The sequence below is a fragment of the Neovison vison genome, chromosome 8 (assembly GCF_020171115.1).
Source record: "Neovison vison isolate M4711 chromosome 8, ASM_NN_V1, whole genome shotgun sequence".
Taxonomy (NCBI): Eukaryota; Metazoa; Chordata; class Mammalia; order Carnivora; family Mustelidae; genus Neogale; species Neogale vison.
Window position 1 is genome coordinate 38,839,639 of NC_058098.1, and position 19,840 is coordinate 38,859,478.

The window sequence follows — 19,840 nt, forward strand, 5'->3', positions numbered from 1 at the left end:
TTAACCTGGATTTAAACTTGACCCTCTCCAGATTCAATATTTGACACTGACTTTAATAATACATTAATAAGTTACTTTATTTGATGTGAGATTTTTTTTTTAAGATTTTATTTATTTGACAGAGAGAGGTCACAAATAGGCAGAGAGGCAGGCAGAGAGAGAGGAGGAAGCAGGCTCCCTGCTGAGCAGAGAGCCCGATGAGGGACTCGATCCCAGGACCCTGAGATCATGACCTGAGCCGAAGGCAGCGGCTCAACTCACTGAGCCACCCAGGTGCCCCTGATGTGAGATTTTTTTTTTTTTTTTTTTTTTGACAGAGAGAAATCACAAGTAGATGGAGAGGCAGGCAGAGAGAGAGAGGGAAGCAGGCTCCCCGCTGAGCAGAGAGCCCGACGCGGGACTCGATCCCAGGACCCTGAGACCATGACCCGAGCTGAAGGCAGCGGCCTAACCCACTGAGCCACCCAGGCGCCCCCTGATGTGAGATTTTTAAAGCAATATCTATTTGACTATACAATTATGAGTATACTCTCCAAAATATAATTATTAAAAATCATAAATACACAACTACTAAAGATAAGCATATTAAAAAACAAATGGGAAAGAAAAAATGCCCACATACTTTTTCCTTTTATGCCTCAATACCTTAAAATTTTATTAGAAAGTAAAGAGAAATCAAGGAATCACAAAGAGTAGGAAACAAGCTAAGTATATTCTAGGACATAAAATACAATCCAAATTAATTATGATTAGTACTATATCCCAGAAATCTTAAGTTCCATTAAAATTAACCTCAGAATGTTTTCAGACTCCCACCACTCAAAAGCCAGTGTTTAAAACAAACAATCACCCAGCTAGGCTTCATTCATACATATTTCAAAATATTCTCCTCATTGTTCCTAAATACAGTTAGTGAAAATAAAAGTAGACAAATGTCCAGGGAATACTCTGGCTATGGACTTTATGCCTTCTATGGCCTTTTTGGGTTTCGCTAAATTTTGGGCACAGTTGAATCTGATCAGTTGTCATGCCCACAAAAGGTATTACAAACTGCCAAAACTAGAGTTTGCTTTCAACAGCAAAGTGTTATACATTAGTATTATACATTGTTTTGCAAATACCTTAAAATGGAATGTGTATCTGGGAGAAGGGGGGTAGGGTTATGGACATTGGGGAGGGTATGTGCTTTTGGGTAAATTGGAAGGGGAGATGAACCATGAGAGACTGTGGACTCTGAAAAACAATCTGAGGGGTTTGAAGTGGCGGGGGGGTGGGAGGTTGGGGTACCAGGTGGTGGGTATTATAGAGGGCACAGCTTGCATGGAGCACTGGGTGTGGTGAAAAAATAATGAATACTGTTTTTCTGAAAATAAATAAATTGGAAAAAAAAAATGGAATGTGTATCACCGAGTGCTCACCTTTCTAGATTGTCTCACACATGTAGACTACCTGACTGGCCCCCAGAAGCATATGAGTTTGAAACCACCATCCTACAGAAGCTCCGTAGTGTAACCAAGCTTCTCTACTTACAGGCTTCTAAATCTAAGGCTTTCTCTTTCTCTCCATCAAAATATCTAAGTCCTACCCCTTTATCCAAGACCCAGCTTAAATTCTCCCCTTGATGAAGCCTACAGTGAAAAACTTTGTGAGTTTGTAGAGTGATTTCTCCATCCTACCAATTCCCATGGCCCTCAATGATTCCTTCACTCTTCTAGCACATACTCCATGGTATGAGTTCCCTTTATGTTTAATTCCCATGAACCAAATATAATGGTCAGTGCCGAGGTGTTATATACTCTATTTACTCCCTAAAACCTACATAAAAGCCTGCATATAAAGGGCACTCAATAAATGTTTGCTGGTGATAATGCTGAAGTCAAAGGGAAAATAGGAATTGGGAAGAAAAACTAAGTATCCCGTGAGGCCATGACCTCTGGTAGATACATCACTTAACGTCAAGGTGACCTGCTGATATGAGTTCCACATAACCTTGGGCTACACAAATCAACAGAGCAATGAAAATGGAGCACTGCTTATCCCTTGAGCAAATGACCCAAAATGACCATCGAAGAGAAGGTAATGCTTGCAAAAAAGCGGGGGGGAGGGGAATAATCACAAGTTTCATACAGTAAGCCTGCAAAGCAACCCCCATTTTTATTTTAATCACATGTCCCTGTCCCTTCTGGGAAAATCACACAACCCAAATAAACAGGTGCTAGAAAATGGGTAGAAATTCTTGTAGTGGTGAGGGTCCATTCTTTTTCCTAGAAAAAAAAGACATGATCTAGGATTATATTTGTAAAACAGGCATTTTACCTGCATAGCAGGAAAGGAACTCGGTCAAGTTTTCTCTAGATGGGCACGCCCCCTTGTGGGCACTTCCTGACTCACCTCTATGAAATGGTCAGTTGAGATTGTGGGCTGTTTCTAAAATATCATTTCCCCACAATCATTTCCCTCTCTTATATAATATCTTCAGATCTCTAAAATACTGAGGAAGTGAAGTTATATTATTAGTAATATTTCAGGTATCGTCTCTTTTTTCATTACATCCCCAGAAACAAGCTTACTGGTAAACAGCAAAGCACTGTTTTAAACTAATGTATGCTTGAAGCACTTAAATAATAGATTCAAACTTACCTTCAAAGACCACAAAATTTACAACTGAAGAAAATAACATTATAGGATTGTCTCTCTCAAAATTAGTATTAGAATCATCTTTTGTAGATGTTTAAGTTAGTAATGTTAGCTGAGTAAAGACACTGTTCCTAGGTACTCTGATAAGGAAAGAAAAAAATGCTCATGGCTCCTTGAGCTTACACAATATTATAAAGTAGCCATACACACCAATCTTAAAATGGCAAATGTTTAGATAATTCAACAAGCATTTATAAATACCCATTATATGCACTAAGTAGAAGAAAGAAATTTGTTCTGATCTGGGTGGCATTTGAGCTGGTTGTTGGATTAGAGCTGGACTTAGATTAGAATTTCCCTTAAGGTCAGGAACACGACAGGGATGCCCAGTCTCACCACTTTTGTTCAACATAGCACCAGAAGTCCTAGCTTCTGAAGTCCTAGCCATCAGAAAACAAAAAGAAATAAAAGGCATTCAAATTGGCAAAGAGGAGGTCAAATTCTCTCTCTATTCTCAGATGAATGACATGATATTTTATGTGGAAAACCTAAAAGGCTCCACCCCCAAACTACTAGAACTCATACAGCAATTCAGCAACATGGCAGAATACAAAAATCAATTCACAGAAATCAGTTGCATTTCTATGCAATAATAATGTGACTGAAGAAAGAGAAATTAAGGAATCAATCCCATTTACAACAGCACCAAATACTATAAGATATCTAGGAATAAACCTAATCAAAGAAGTAAAGGATCTACAGTCTAGAGACACAGAACACTTAGGAAAGAAATTGAGGAAGACACAAAGAGATGGGAAAACATTCCATGCTCATGGATTGGAAGAATAAATATAGTGAAAATGTCCATGCTGCCCAAAGCAAACTACATTTTCAGTGCAATCCCTATCAAAATACCATCAACATTTTTCACAGAGATGGAACAAACAGTCCTAAAATTTGCATGGAACCAGAAATTTTGCGAGAGGATGGCTGAAAAAGAAAACCAAAGCTGGGGGTATCATAATGTGTGACTTCAAGCTACAATACAAAGCTACAATAATCAAATCAGCATAGTTGTGGCACAAAAACAGGCACATAGATCAATGGAACAGAATAGAGACCCCAGAAATGGTCAACTAATCTTTGACAAATTAGGAAAGAATATCCAGTGGAAAAAGGACAGTCTCTTCAATAAATAGTCTCTTCAATAAATAGTGCTGGGAAAATTGGACAGTCACATGCAGAACAATGAAATTGGACCATTCCTTTACACAATACACAAAGATAAACTCAAAATGGGTAAAAGACCTAAATGTGAGACAGGAATCCATCAAAATCCTAGAAGAGAACATTAACATTGGCCACAACGACCTCTTTCAAGACATGTCTATAAAGGCAAGGGAAATAAAAGCAAAACTGAACTTTCAGGACTTCATCAAGATAAAAAGCTTTTGCACAGCAAAGGAAAGATCAACAAAACTAAGAAGCAACCCACGGAATGGGAGAAGATATCTGCAAATGACATTACAGATAAAAGGCTGGTATCCAAGATCTATAAAGACCTTCTCAAACTCAACATCCAAAAAACAAATAATCCAGTCTAGAAATGGGCAGAAGACATGAACAGACACTTCTCCAAACAAGACATAAAAACAGCTAACAGACACATGAAAAAAACATTCAACATCACTTGGCACAGGGAAATACAAATCAAAACCACAATGAGATACCAACTTACACCAGTTAGAATGGCAAAAATTAATAAGACAGGAAACAATACGTGCTGGCAAGGATGTGGAGAAAGGGAAACCCTCCTACAGTGTTGGGAATATAAGCTGGTACAGCCATTCTAGAAAACAGTTGAGAGCAAAACATTAAAAATAGAGCTACCCTACAACCCAGCAATTGCAGTACTAGGTATTTACCCCAAATATACAGATGTAGTGAAAAGAAGAGGCACATTCACCCCAATGTTCATAGCAGCAATGTCCACAATAGCCAAACCATGGAAGGAGCCCAGATGTCCTTCAACAGATGAATGGATAAAGAAGAAGAGGTGGTTCATATATACAATGGAATATTACTCGGCCATCAGAAAGAATGAATACCCACCATTTGCATCAACATGGATGGAAATGGAGGGGGTTATGCTAAGTGAATTAAGTCAAACAGAGAAAGAAAATTATCATATGGTTTCACTCATATGTGGAACATAAGGAATAACACGGAGGACAACAGGGGAAAGGAGGGAAAACTGAAGGGGAAGAAATCAGAGAGGGAGACAAACCATGAGACTCTGGACTCCAGGAAACAAACTGAGGGCTAGAGAAGGGAGGAGCATACAGGAATGGAGTAACCAGGTGATGGGTATTAAGGAGGGCACATGTGGTGATGAGCACTCGGGTGTTATACTCAATTAATGAAACGTTGAACACTACATCAAAAACTAATGATGTACTATATGCTGGCTAATTTCAATTAATAATAATAATAAATAAGAATAATAAAATTAATAATAAAATAATAAATAATATTATTTTATTAATAATAAAATAATAAAAATAATAAAATTCATGGTAAACCTACAAAAAAAAGAATTTCAGCAGGCAGAGAAGTGGCTGGCATTCCATTATTATTATTACATGAAGGAAAAGAGACATAAGCAAAAACATGAAGTGAGAACTTTCAGTAAATTCATGAAAAATCATATGTATTTGGCAAAAAAAAAAAGAAAATTCCCAAAGGAAAATAATAAAAAAGTAGACTGGGTCCAAGTTTCAAGAGGATTTGTAAAATCAGGCTAATAAGTTGGGTTTTAACTTACAAATAGTAAATACTCTATTGAAGTTTCTCCCAGAACAACAAGACCAATACAGTATTTTTAAGAAAATGTATCCTGGGATAAGATACACAGGTTTAAGGAAGAAGTGAGTAAGGCTAGAAAAAGGGAAGCCAGTTATGCAGATACTGCAACTGTCCAGCAATCAATGATGAAAATGTACAGACTTGATGGTGGTAATAATACCAAAAACCAAAAAAACAGCAAAAACAAACAAACAAAAAAAATGTATTCATTAAACAAATATTTCTGAGCACTTATATGCCAAACTGAGAAACCATGGTCGTTAAAAGAGATGCCTGAGGACAATAACAGTGACCTGGAGACAAACTCTGAACCACAGAGAAGGGAATAAGGAGCTCTACTCCACCTGGAGGAAAGCTAAATGAGTGACAGTGCACATGAAGTTATTAACTACACAAAACTATGTAATTCCTAACTCACAGAATGTCCCATGTTCACTTAAACAATGATTACCAAGGCACGTGTTTTATTAGGCCCATTCTGACATAATTATGCAGAACAAAGCAATAACCCTCTAATGCTAGCCCAATAACTTATCCATCCCCACAAATTTTGATTCAGTATATTAAGAGTAGAGCCTAAGAATGTTGTAAAGTTCCCCAGATGAATCTAATGGTCTGCCAGGTTTAGGATATACTAGAGAAAAGAATCTTTTAATGAGAGGATCCAGAAAAGGGGTTGAACAAACTCCACATTGCTACTGAAAATAGATCAGAGAATATTCAAGCTGGAAAGAACAATGGTAATCACCTGGTCCAGCATGCTGACTTCACTGCTGAGAAAACTAAAGTCTACAAAGGCTCCATGGTTGCCCAAGGTCTCTGGACTGGTCAATGGCAGACTTAGACTAGAACTCATGGTCCACTATGCCCCATCTCTTAGCCTGTCCCTGTCCCTCAATTCCTCAAGTAATCCCAGCCTCATGTCTTGAATTCTAAATGGTTCCTGGCATCTATCTATTTATCAAAATCTTTGAGGCTGATTAGAGAAAAGGTAGCCCAATCAAGACTTTAAAACTCAAAGATAGTTCTCCTTCAATCTAATTAAGCACCGGTCCTTTCATCTGACCCTAAAACACCCCTGTTGTTACTCTGTGTGTGTGCATACATGTATACACACACTTATCTTTTCACATATTGGTTTATTCTGCTGGTCTTATTAGCTATACATATGTCAACATCACTACATCTATAATGCGACAACGTGGGTCCTTAGTACCTGGTGATATCAAATGAGGATATATTTAAAAGATTTGACTTAGAGTCTGATGCTCTTAACACCATGGTCTGAGTCAGCTCCTAGCTTCTTCTATCTGTAGCACCAATAAAATTCCATCCACTGGAGGTCTTTCCTTTTAGGAAAGCTACAATATGGTGGCTTCTACATTATACACAAGATCACTTGGGACTATTCCAGAGATAACAAAGAAATGCTCTTGTTTTTTCTCCACTAATTGTTACACTAAAATTAAAAGGAGACTCCACAGAACAGCTGAATTGAGGGAGAATTTATAAGGCTGAAAATATCTGATGCCAATTTACGAGTCCCCTAAAAAACTACTGGTTACTTTCAATACGAAGTAAAAGCATCAGTTAAGATTTGTCAACGATGACTTCTTGCTTCAATCTGATCTTGCTTCAACTTAAGACTCAGTGTAGATTTAAGGCATAATCTGGCATGGGTTCAAGGAAGACTTAGCAAGAAACCCAACCCACCAGCTACTGAATCTTTGAGAAGCTTTTCCTGACACAGGAAAAAAGATAACTGTAATTATTCAGCTACCAAGGGTTGAAAGTTCTGAATTTAAATAACTGATGAATTGACACAAAGCACAAGAAACAACAGACATTTAAAGAATTCCTATCAAGTTATACTGCAAAGGAATGATGATCACCAGGCTCCCATAACCTACATAATTGTATGAGGTAATGGTGATTAATTAAATGTAATATATTTTTTAGAGGGAAGGGAGAGGGGCACAGAGGGAGGGAGAGAGAGAGAATCTTAAGCAGGCTTCATGCCCAGGGCAGAGCCATCATGGGGCTCAATCTCATAACCCTGAGATCATGACCTGAGCTGAAATCAAAAGCCAGATGTTTAAACAAATGAGCCATCCAAGCGCCCCAAATTAGTATGTTTAATAAAGTTATTGATGTATCTGATTTATATATAAGTTCTACAGGCTTATTCAGTAATCAAGATAGGTAATGCATATGTAATTTTTAATATATTACTTACAACCCAAAGTAATCACTTAACAGAATGAATTTTCAGTTTTATGAAAAGCTTAAATATATAAACTACAGTTATTCCTGTAAAGAGAATTCAAAGAAATTTCTTCTGTTTACTCATATCTATGCATTAACCATGTTCTTAAGAAATACAACAAAACTCCAGATCAAGTAAATTTCTATAAAAGACTAATTACTCCTTTCCCTGTACACATTATAGACTGACATGTACACAAGTACAAATAGAACAATCTGAAGAAAACATGTTTTTTATGCATTTATTTTCTTTGATCTTAACCTACCTCTCACCCAAAAAATACAGTGATTTAGTATGATACAGTTAAGCATTTACATAATAATTTCAAGATGGTGGATAAAAGAGAAAAATGTTACCCACAATATACTTCAAAAGAATAGAATATATTTATATGAAGCGCACAAAGCAAGGCCCAACATTTCCTTTCTGAAACATGTGGCCAATTTGATGTCCCTATGTGGTGGCTAAAGAACACAAAATTAAAAGTTGTAGCATCTCTTTAGAGTGGTTTTGAACACACAACATTGTACAAAGCATTGCAAAATTTTCTCAATTTGTTCATTAGAAATTGAAGAATGAAAGATATTCACAAAATGGAAAAAGGCCAAATTATCTTTCATTCCACTATCCTATGTAAGTACTGCTTTACCAAAAAACCAATGAAATTAATTGAAAAGTTAAATTACTTTAAAAAGTGGCAGGAGGAGGCAAAGAATTCTATGTACATTTAATTGTAAAATCTGTTATTAAAGAAAAAGGGTGACTATTTCAACAATATGCTTGTAGAAAATGAAGGCGGGGGAAAAAAGGCTTGAAACATCAGATATATTGAGATCAAACAATACTCCCAACTTTTTTTAATATGCTAAGAATAAGAGAGTCCCTTCTGGTAATATTCAGGGCTAACTGTTTGAAACTGATATTTATGAAATCTAGATTATGGTGTACATTGAGTTAGTTTGCTTTCCCAATGTGAGTATCTTCTCTTTGTAGCAACTCAGTCCTGTGCCATGATCAAGAACAGCAATTGGCCAATGAGTCAATCACTTCATTCCAAAAGAAAGTTTTCATTTCTTAAATATGATAAAGATTAATACTAACACAACTACCTTTTTCTTTTTGTATCAAAACAAAGCAAAAAATAAATTTTAAACACGTCATCACTTCATCACATATATTATAAGAATTACTGATACGTATTCTAACAATGAGAGTTCATGACAATACTGTTGGGGAAGACCCAGATACTACTGAAGGAATTAGAAAGAACAGAAAAACATGCTAAAAGGTACCATGCATATGTGATCAGCAAAATTCATACTGAAAGACCCTCCACAGGACAAAGAGTTCAGGTGTTCTTACAGAAACACAGACTTCACTTTGCCTACTTCCAATATTTACCAATTTCAGTCACCACAGTTTAAATAGAACAAGTCACTCAACAACATGGTTGAAATTTCAGTTACCATCGTATATTAACTATGAATAAGTTGCATGAAGTACAGATTTCATTGTTAGCTCTTCAGTTCACAGATCACTATGTAAACACCAGAGGCTCATCATGATCGGTAACCAGTTATGTCACTTCTTCAAAGTCTGTCATGATGGGTCACCATGCACAGACAGCACACTGTACAGCTGTGCTGCCTCCTTAGCTCCTAGTGATAAATCCATGACATTTTACCAAAAAAATGACTACCAAAAGAGGGAACTGGCCAAAAAAGATGAAAGTGAAGCAAAGAAACAATAAGTGATAATGTTGGAAGCAAAATTCTAATCAAACATAAATGAAGTTAAAAAGAAACAGCTGACACTAGGAATGTTTCACACTGACACCATTCAAGATACTTAAGATCTGCAATCAGAGGAAATTAGTGAAGACAAATTTTTTAACATAAATAAGGAATGTGGCCATGATAAAAAGATGTCCCAGAGGAAGTGACGTTGACAAAAAAACCTGACATTAAAGTGACTATAAGAGAAAGACAAATACATATAATTTCAATTCTGTGTGGAATATAAAAAAGAAAACAAGTGAATAACAACAACAAAACAAAAGCAGACTCATAAATACAGAGAACAAAATGGTGGTTGCCAAATGGAAGGAGGGTGGGTGGTGCACAAAATAGGTGAAAGAGATTAAGAGGTACAAACTTCTAGTTATAAAATAAGTAAATCATGGAAATGGAAAGTACAGCACGGGAAACATAATCAACAATATTGTAATAATGTTGTATGATGACAGTTGGTGACTATACTTATTACCATGGTGAACATTAAATAATCCACAGTTTGCACAACATAGTTGTACAACCTGAAACTAATGTAATATTGTATACCAGCTATACCTCATTCAATAAAGAAATAAACTGCACTCGAAGGAGAAAGGAGGAAGGCAGGGAAGCAGAAAGGAAAAACAAACAAACAAACAAACAAACTCTGGGAGATATTTTGCAACATGGAAAGAGCAAAGGAAAAAATGTTGAAAGCTGATCCAAAACTAAAAAGGAGTTTGACAATTTACCTTGACATAAAAAGATGCTCACTCTACATCATAAGTTACATAACAAGAAAGCAAGTGCCATTCAAACTACCCTTGATAAGTTCTTTTTAACACAAATAAAACACTAATTCTTACTGCCACAAATGTTTCAAATTAGTATACTAAATAAATATTAGTTTTACTTACTTTTTATCATTGCTCTACACATTTATAACCAACAGTAAAAGAGTTTTTAATGTTCTGGCAAAAGTGTTTAAAGGTCATGAAACAAGTGTAATTTTTTGTCATTAAGACCCCTTTGCACATTTCCAGCTAGCACATTTTTATGGTCCAGCACTATCATGCAAAGTAGGGACTGTCTATATGCCATAAGGGAAAGAAGTGGTAAAAGAAAAATCCAGAAGAGTTGTGTGCACCCAGAGAGGGGAGTGGAACAGAGTAAACAATGACTGTTTTTGTATTATATATATAGCACTACAGTTAAATAGTAAATGTTTCCTTCTCCAGCATGTCTTCTCTCTAAGTCATGAAAAATAAACAAGGCTGAAACAGAGATGCCACTTACCAAGAAAAGGCAATTATTAGAATTGACATTACTCAAGTTTTAATATTATATCTTAAAATCTATATATCCTGAAAAGTCACAACAAAATTGTTTTTATTTGATTTTTGTGCAGATTAGTTTCTTCCACCAGTATCAGTTTATAGTAATAAAGGATATGTTAATTGTGGGGAAGGAACTGATTAAAAACTTTCTCCCCTTACACTATATGCTACAAATTGCCTACCTAACAGCCACACTCCTCCCCCTCCTTTGACAACAAAACCACTATTTTGTTTGGAAAGACAAAGTGTCCAGCAGCAAGACATGAGCTATATAAAACAGTCATTAGGATAACCCACTCAACTTTCTAAGCTCTCTTACAGCCAAGAATAGCCAAGTGACTGAAATGTGCCTCTTCTCCACTATTCCCCAAAAAATAACTAAGGGGAAGTCTATAGGGAGACTCTGGAAAACTTTTGCATCCCAGATTTTAAAAGTAACAGATACATCTGACAGTAGTCTCCATACCCCCACCATCTCCCTTCTTCTCACCTTGAAAGCAGATGTGACATCTAAAATTGTAGGAGCCATATTACATCCATAAGGCAAAAGGCATGAGAGAAAGGGCCAAGAGAATCCCAGATATGTTGGCTAAGCACCATTGGAAACCTAAGCTAACGCCAGCAACCAACCACCTCCAAACTTTTTATTATATGGCAACGGGCCAGGGAGAAAGAAGACAAATATGCATAGCCTAACCACAATCAGGTTTTCTATTGTTTGCCGCCAAAAACATTCCAAGGATTAACTATTCTTATTTTAAACTAAGTCAAATGTAAATGTAAATGATCAAAGACTGAGGAAAATAAAAACACTACAGTTTAGTGAGATAGCAAGCTATTAAATATTTCTCTTGCTTTAATTTTTATTTCTACTAGTATTGTGGTAATATTGGTAAACTCAATTACTTTTTTATAGAAAAACAAGAAATATCAATGCAACAAAAATTTCCAATCGATTTATTTTCAGGATTAAAAATACTGACTTACTCTACCATATACTCTTCAAGACAATGTTTATCTCCTTCAACAGTAACAAAAATTGTCAACATTAGGAAAGTTACCAAACACCCTATTCTTTTTGCTATCTTTATATAACCAACTCAAAGGTTATATTATATAGCTCCAACAAACAGTAGTCCTGAGCCTCAATCAATGCTGGCTAACCACAACTATGCTGAAGCTACACACACAGGATAATAAGAAAAAAACCAAATACAGGTTATTTAGAAAGTAGCTATCTGTCCTTCCCTGTCATATCTCTAAAAAAATTACTATACTTCCTCTTAAAAATTATAACTTTCTGCCTCACTGGCTCATCATCCAGTGGTCTTTTTTTCTGTGGCCATGTTTATTACCTTTACTATTGAAATAAGGCCTACCAAGGTTATGCAGCGAACATCTATAAGACAAAGCCTCTGGCCAGCATCTTTCTTTAATGGCAGGGCCTTAGGTCCCAATCATTTTTGTAGGCCAGTGTCAAAACACAGAGCTTTGCTTTAAAGCTCAGATACTCTGAATATTAAAAATATTTTCCTGTCAGAAAGGGGAACCCTCCTACGCTATTGGTGGAAATGCAAGCTGGTACAGCCACTCTGGAAAACAGTATAGAGGTTTCTTAAAAGTTGAAAATAGAGCTACCCTACAATCCAGCAATTGCACTGCTGGATATTTACCCCAAAGATAAAGATGCAATGATCTGAAGGGGCACCTGCACCTCAATGTTTATAACAACAATGTCCACAATAGCCAAACTATGGAAAGAGACAAATGTCCATCAACAGATGAATGGATAAAGAAGATGTGGTACATACATACAAGGGAATATTACTCAGCCATCAAAAAAAGGAAATCTTGCCATTTGCAATGATGTGGATGTAACAAGAGGATATCATGCTAAGCAAAATAACTCAATCAAACAAGAACAATTCTCATATAACCTCACCAATACATGGAGTTTCAGAAACAAGGCAGAAGATCATAGGTGGAAAGAGCGAAAAATGAAACAAGATGAAATAAGAGAAACAAACCATAACTCTTAATCTCAGGAAATAAGCTGAGGGTTGCTGGAGTGGAGGGGAGTGAGAGGGATGGGGTAGCTGGGTGATGGACATTGAGGAGGGTAAGTGTTGTGGTGAGTACTGTGTATTATATAAGATGGATGAATCACAGACCTGTACCCCTGAAACAAATAATACATTATATGTTAATAATAGTAAAAAATAATTTTCCTGTCATTTAAGATATCTAAAATATTCCACCCAAGGTAATTAATTTGGGCAGCAGTTTTCTTACCCTTCCTCCCCTCCTTTTTCTTTTCTTGGCTAAGTGAATTTAAGGTTACAGGTCACAATGGCAAAGACTATTGTGTCTACATCAATTATAGCCACAAACAACTTGAATATCTACTATCACTTTTGTTCCCCATAACAGCCCTGCTATGGGAGAATATCACAATTTTCTTAAAGATAAGAAAAGTGAGCCTTTGGACACCTGGGTGGCTCAACTGGTTAAGCCTCTGCCCCTGTTTGGCTCAAGTCATGATCCCAGAGTCCCAGGATCGAATCCCGCATCATGCAGCCCACTGAGCGGGAGGCTCGCTTCTCCCTCTGACCCTCCTCCTTCCATACTTTCTCACTCACTCTCTCTCTCAAATAAATAAATAAAATTTAGGAAGGAAGGAAGGGAGGGAGGGAGGAAAAGAAAGGTAAAAGAAAGAAAATAAAAGAAAAAAGAAAACTGAGCCTTTAAAGATAAATGACTTACTGAATTATAGACCATAACTGACAATGGTAGAGTCTCTTGACCTCAGATCTCTCTCTCTCTCTTACTACTCCACGGCAAAACTTCTCAAAAGAATCATCTGCACCCTTGTTCTCCCTGATTAACCTGTGCCACACTGGTCCATAATCCACTATGTCACAGAAACTATCCTTATCTAGGCCCACAGTCTTCAGTTGCTAAATCCAAAGGTCAGTTCTCTGCCCTCTTAGCAGTGCTCCATCCAGATGATGACTGACTTTGAACTACTCCTCTATGGCTTCCTAGACACTCTTCTGGTGATACATCTGTCTCACTCACTGCATCTTCTTTCTCCTTTGCTGGGTTTTCCTCTTCCCAACTTGTACATGTTTAACTGGCTCAGGGTTTAATTTTCAGACCCCTCTCTTCTCTCTAAGTGAGCTCATCTAGCCACATGTATGTATATAACTTTTGATGCCAATAATTCCCAAGTGGAAATCTCCTTTCTGATCTGTCCATAAGCTTCAGATATATGTAACCCAAATCCACAGTTAATCTTTCCTCCTGCTGTATCAAGCTTTTTATTGAAAAATCCTCCTTAAAAAAGAAAAAGAAAAAAAGGAAGGAAGAAAAAAAGAAAAATCCTCCTAACCAGTATGGTAAGTGGTTGGTTAAATTTTTCAAAAGTTGAATATTCTCTGGGTAAAGTGGAGAATCATTTAAAAACAAAGTACACATAACCTAAACATTTTCTTCTTATTTAAAACACAAAGGTTCATTCATTAGCCAATCTTTTTATATAAGACCAAAGCCTTTTCTTTGAATGTAGGCCCACAACTAAATGTTCCATATCATCTTTCTTATATAAACTATAATACACTGAACTGTCCTAGGATTTCAAGTTTCATTTTATCTAAAATAGAACAAGAACATAAAGACAGTAACAACACACCCAGAATGCTTTTAGATTTTTATGATTTTTCTCTTTTACGGCTGGCATGTCTATACTTAATTCTATGGCAATTTTTTATGAACCAACTTTATTTTTTCAAGTTAGCTCTCAAACAAACAACAATCTTACCTTACAAACCCACAACTCTCTTTTTTAAACTCAGTATTCATCAGTTTACATGACACTTAATGATTTATATAATTACAGTAATAATAACAAACATAACGGGGTTCTTGGTGGCATATAATTCAACTGAAAGGAGCAGAGTAGCATGGTACACTAAATGATGTTCTATGAGCCTTAGGGCGTTTAGGGTGCTGTTGGCATCAGGTAATGTGTCTTATGGTGAAATTGGAAAGTATTGGTTAATCTGAGTCCATTAAGGGGAAATGAGCCAAATTTCCACTTCTTACATCTATCACCATGAAGCCATGCCTCCTCCAGGCCTCCTTACCTCAGTAAACGGCAATACTCAGTCACTGAAGCTAAAACCTTTCATTCTTCTCTCTTCCTTACCAGTATCTAAGACAGCAAAAATGCCTATCTTTCTAGGAACTCTCAAAAGATGTCCGTGATACAGTTACTTCTCTCCAATGTCATCCCTATCAGTCCCTGTTGTCAACATCTCCCAACTGTAATAACTTCCTAACTAGTCCCCTCACTTCTTCTCTTGCCCCACCCTCGCATGACACAAAACAGCCCAAGAGAATGCTGTAAATGTGAATGAGATGGCATCATTTCTCTACTTTCAACTTTTCCATGGCTACTCATTATTCATGAAATAAAATGGAAACTCCCTGCCATAATCTACCAGATCCTAATGGAGCCAGCACCCAGCTACGTCCCCAGCTCCATTTCATACCATTCTCCCCTTGCACTCTGCTTTAGGCACACTGACGTGCTTCTCCATTCCCTCCACTGCATATGCAGTTCATTATGCCTGGAATGAGTTCTCTGACTCTTCATAAAATTCACATCTCATTTTTCAATGATTACGTCCTCAGAGAGACCTATCATGATGACTCTAGCTCAAAGAGTCTTCCTTTGAGGCTCTTGTGACTCACATCCAAGTTACTCTGTATCATATCATCTTAAGGGCAGTGTTTTCCTTCCTAACAGTTACCAAACATGGTAACTAGCTTACTTAATTATATACTTGTATGTTTCTGTTTCTTTCCACTAAAATGTAGAGTTTCATTATTGCATGAATTTCTTCCACCTTGTTCACCATTGTTTTTCTTACTACCCAGCTCCGTAGCAAGAGTAACTGCTTAATAATCTTCTGAATAAGACTAGCTAAATATATTCTCTATGAGATCAACTGCATAAAAATCCTAAACTCATGTCAAAAAAAAAAAAAATCCTAAACTCATATATAAGAACATTCAGAGTAGGGGCACCTGGGTGGCTCAGTGGGTTAAGCGTCTGCCTTTAGTTCAGGTCATGATCCCAGGGTCCTGGGATGGAGCCCCATGCTGGACTCCTTGCTCAGTAGGGAGCCTACTTCTCCCTCTCCCTCTGCCTACCGCTTCCCCTGCCTGCACTCTTTCTGTGTGTCAAATAAATAAATTTTAAAAATCTTAAAAAAAAAGAATGTTCAGAACAGCTTTATTCACAGTAGTTAAAATCTGGAAACAAACCAAATGTCTATCAATAAGAGAACAGAAAAACAAATTACAGTATATTCACACTAGGAAATATTAATCACTCGATACATTAAAAAAGAATGAGCCACTGTCTCAAAGGTACTTTGCAAAATCAACCAAAAAGAAAACAGTACCTTTTTATGATTTCAACTATATAAAGTTTTAAAAAAATACAAAACATCTATGGTGAGAAAAATCAGAGCAGCAGTTACCAGTGGAGGGTCAAGACTGGTTGGAAGGAAGCACAAAAAGAACTGGGAATGTTCTACTTCTTGACAGGTATGTGAGTTGCATAGGTATACACATTAATAAAAATGACTAAATTACTCACTACATGCAAATTTTACCAGTTTTTTAAAAGGTCAAAAGTCTTAAATTTGCTCGCTCAGATATCACATGGGGTATAGAAACCCAAGAAATGGAACCACACTACTATCCACTTTCACCAAGACCTACCTACTAATTTGTTCATTCACATGCTAATTTCCTACTCCTTTCTGGCAGAAAATGAAAAGATTTAGACCAAAAAAATTTGATTAATTGTTCCTTGTAGCAACATACTGGGAAAATATAGATCACTATGAAAGATAACTTATTATGCATTTATATAGAGTAAATAAAACTATGACAGAAAGCATAAACAGTATATAAGCAATCATAAAAGGAATAACCAATAAAGAACATTAATGAGATGTCAAAGTACATCAAATGCCTGTAATATGAGACACCCATCATGAATTGGGTGCTAACAAACCCCAAGCCATAGGCTAAGCAAGAATGTTGTGGTTTTCAACTTCTCTCTAGCCCTCAAAACACCTAAGATGTGCAACACATGGACTCATGACAGCACACTGATGTGCAAAATGCAAACAAAGAATATAAAAGACTAAGAAACAGAGACATGTAATTAGAATGTAAAAATAAATCTACATGAATTCAATATACACATTTCCTTATAAACACACTCTACTCTCTAAATAGTCATGTTAAGAATCACTATCCAGAGCTACAAGAACCAAAACAGTAGTCACATGTACCTACTGAGCACTTAAAATGTGGCAAGAGCATATGAGAAACTGAATTTTTAATTTCATTAAATGTTAACTAATTTTAATTTTAAAACATATTTAATCATTAGAAAGTTTTCAGTATGTTCAGAATAAACTTATGTAAACCTACTTTTTCAACTGTTAATTTTGTTAAATTTAAGTACAAACCAAATATTTCCAATGAAAACTTAGTGCCATAATTGAGATGTTAAATATAAAATATATACCAGTTTTGAAGATTTAATTAAAAAATGAAAAAAAAAAGGGGAACCCTCCTACACTGTTGGTGGGAAATGCAAGCTGGTGCAACCACTCTGGAAAACAGCACAGAGGTTCCTCAAAAAGTTGAAAATAGAGCTACCTTATGACCCAGCAATTGCACTACTGGGTATTTACCCTAAAGATACAAACGTAGTGATCCGAAGGGGCACATGCACCCAAATGTTCATAGCAGCAATAGCCAAACTATGGAAAGAACCTAGATATCCCATCAACAGATGAATGGATAAAGAAGATGTGGTACATATATACAATAGAATACTATGCAGCCATCAAAAGAAATGAAATCTTGCCATTTGCAACGACGTGGATGGAACTAGAGGGTATTATGCTTAGCGAAATAAGTCAATCAGAGAAAGACAACTATCATATGATCTCCCTGATATGAGAAAGTGGAGATGCAATGGGGGTGAGGGGGGGTTAAGAGGGTAGGAAAAGAATAAATGAAACAAGATGGGATCGGGAGGGAGAAACCAAAAGAGACTCTTAATGTCACAAAACAAACTGAAGGTGGCCAGGGGGAAGGGTGTAGGGAGAGGGTAGTGGGGTTATGGACATTGGGAAGGGTATGTGCTATGGTGAGTGCTGTGAAGTGTGTAAACCTGCCGATTCACAGACCCGTGCCCCTGGGGCTAATAATAAATTATATGTTTATAAAAAAATAATAATTTTTTTTAAATGAAAAAGAAAGCTCAACAGCTCACAGATAATTTTTCCACTGGTTATATTTCTGAAGGGATATTTTGGATTCACTGGTTTAAACAAAATAATTATTAAAATTAATTTCACCTGTTTCTTCTTACTCTTTTAAATGTAACTACTAGAAAACTTAACAGTACATATGTGGCATGCATTGTATTTCTACTGGAAAGTACTATTCTAAAGCTGATGTGTCTAAACACAGATTATAGATATCATTATGATACATTAATGGTTAATATTTCAAACACCTCCTGACCTTTTCACTTGATTGTCTTCTTTTCTTTAGTTGAATGAAATCTGTTTCCACTCTTTCTGCCAGCTCTAGTTTCCTCTTGTTCCTTTTAAATGCAGCTAAACTGAATCCTATAAAAGAAACATTAAAAACAACATTTGAGAAATATTAGGGTAATGAAGTAATGAGATATCCTGAAGAGCCTTTCTTAAGAACGATGAAAAAAGGGTTAAAAAAAGTTTTTCCAATGTACACTGAAGTGATTGGGAATAAGAGAAATAACTTAAGGTTAAAGAAGTAAGAAAAATGTTAAATCCAGATAGGCAAATCAGTCCTGAAGGTAGATGGCACCCAGTGGTATCTGTTAATGCATGCTACTGCCAACTTTGGTTTTAAAGGTCTCTGTGCATAAAGGACAAGGAATGAAATCTAGAGGCAATACAGCATGAGAAAACATACTAGAGATTTTCCACAAAAAAAAGTAAGGAATCTCAAGGAGTAACATGCCCAGTGAAAGGGAAAAACTAGAAACAGGAAACCTGCAAGTTTCAGCTGTGGCTATAAATGTAAAGGAGGGAAAGTCTCACTAGAAAATTCATGAATAAAAAGTACATTCAGACAAATTTAAAGAATTCTTATTATCTGTGTGGTCTGAGAACACATACACACACACAAGTGATCTTGGTGTTGCAGAGCTTTAAAAACCCATCAAAAACAAATGCAAATACTGCCTGGAAAAACACATCTTAACTTACCAGACCTCAGAGAATTCCCAAGTTCCAATTAACATGCGCCCATAGTTTAAAAAAAAAATTACAAAATACATGAGAAATGAACCACCAAAAATAACAAACTAAAAGCCAGCCAAATATAAGAAAGGATAACATGACCTATAATGGCCTCAAATAATGAAATAATCAGATATAGAATGTAAAACATGTTTATCCTCAGAGAAATTAAGAAAAAATATATTGAAAATATAATTAAGGCATAAAAAATGATAAAATGACCGGGTAGACTTAAGAAAAATGGAGCTTCTAAAGATAAGAAATATAATAATTAAAAATTTTAAACTTGACGTATAGATTTCAACAGCCAATTAGATTCAGCTGATAAAAGAGAAATTATAAACTAGAATACAATGCTAAAGAGATAGAGTTTTCTGATTGTGGCAGACTAAATTATTCAGAGTAATTCTCCTACTTAATTTACTAAAAATGTTTGATAAAATATTAAGAAATATCATCTTAAAAACATTAGAACCCTTATAAAAAGTACCAAGCTAAATTCTGGGGTAAACCAAGGACTAATGCCGTTATTATTGCACTACGAGCATTTGCCAACACTAGCACACATGAGTTCGG

General features: G+C 36.1%; 1 protein-coding gene across 5 annotated transcripts in view; it reads right to left on the reverse strand.

The window, feature by feature from the left end:
- The window catches only part of TASP1 (taspase 1), a 283,764-nt gene that overhangs the window by 182,530 nt on the left and 81,394 nt on the right, over window positions 1-19,840 (reverse strand). For all 5 annotated transcript variants that reach the window (XM_044263461.1, XM_044263466.1, XM_044263465.1 and 2 more), the window contains one exon: window positions 18,501-18,607. In XM_044263461.1, the coding sequence (XP_044119396.1) occupies window positions 18,501-18,607 (107 nt within the window). The remainder of the gene's footprint in view (window positions 1-18,500; window positions 18,608-19,840) is intronic.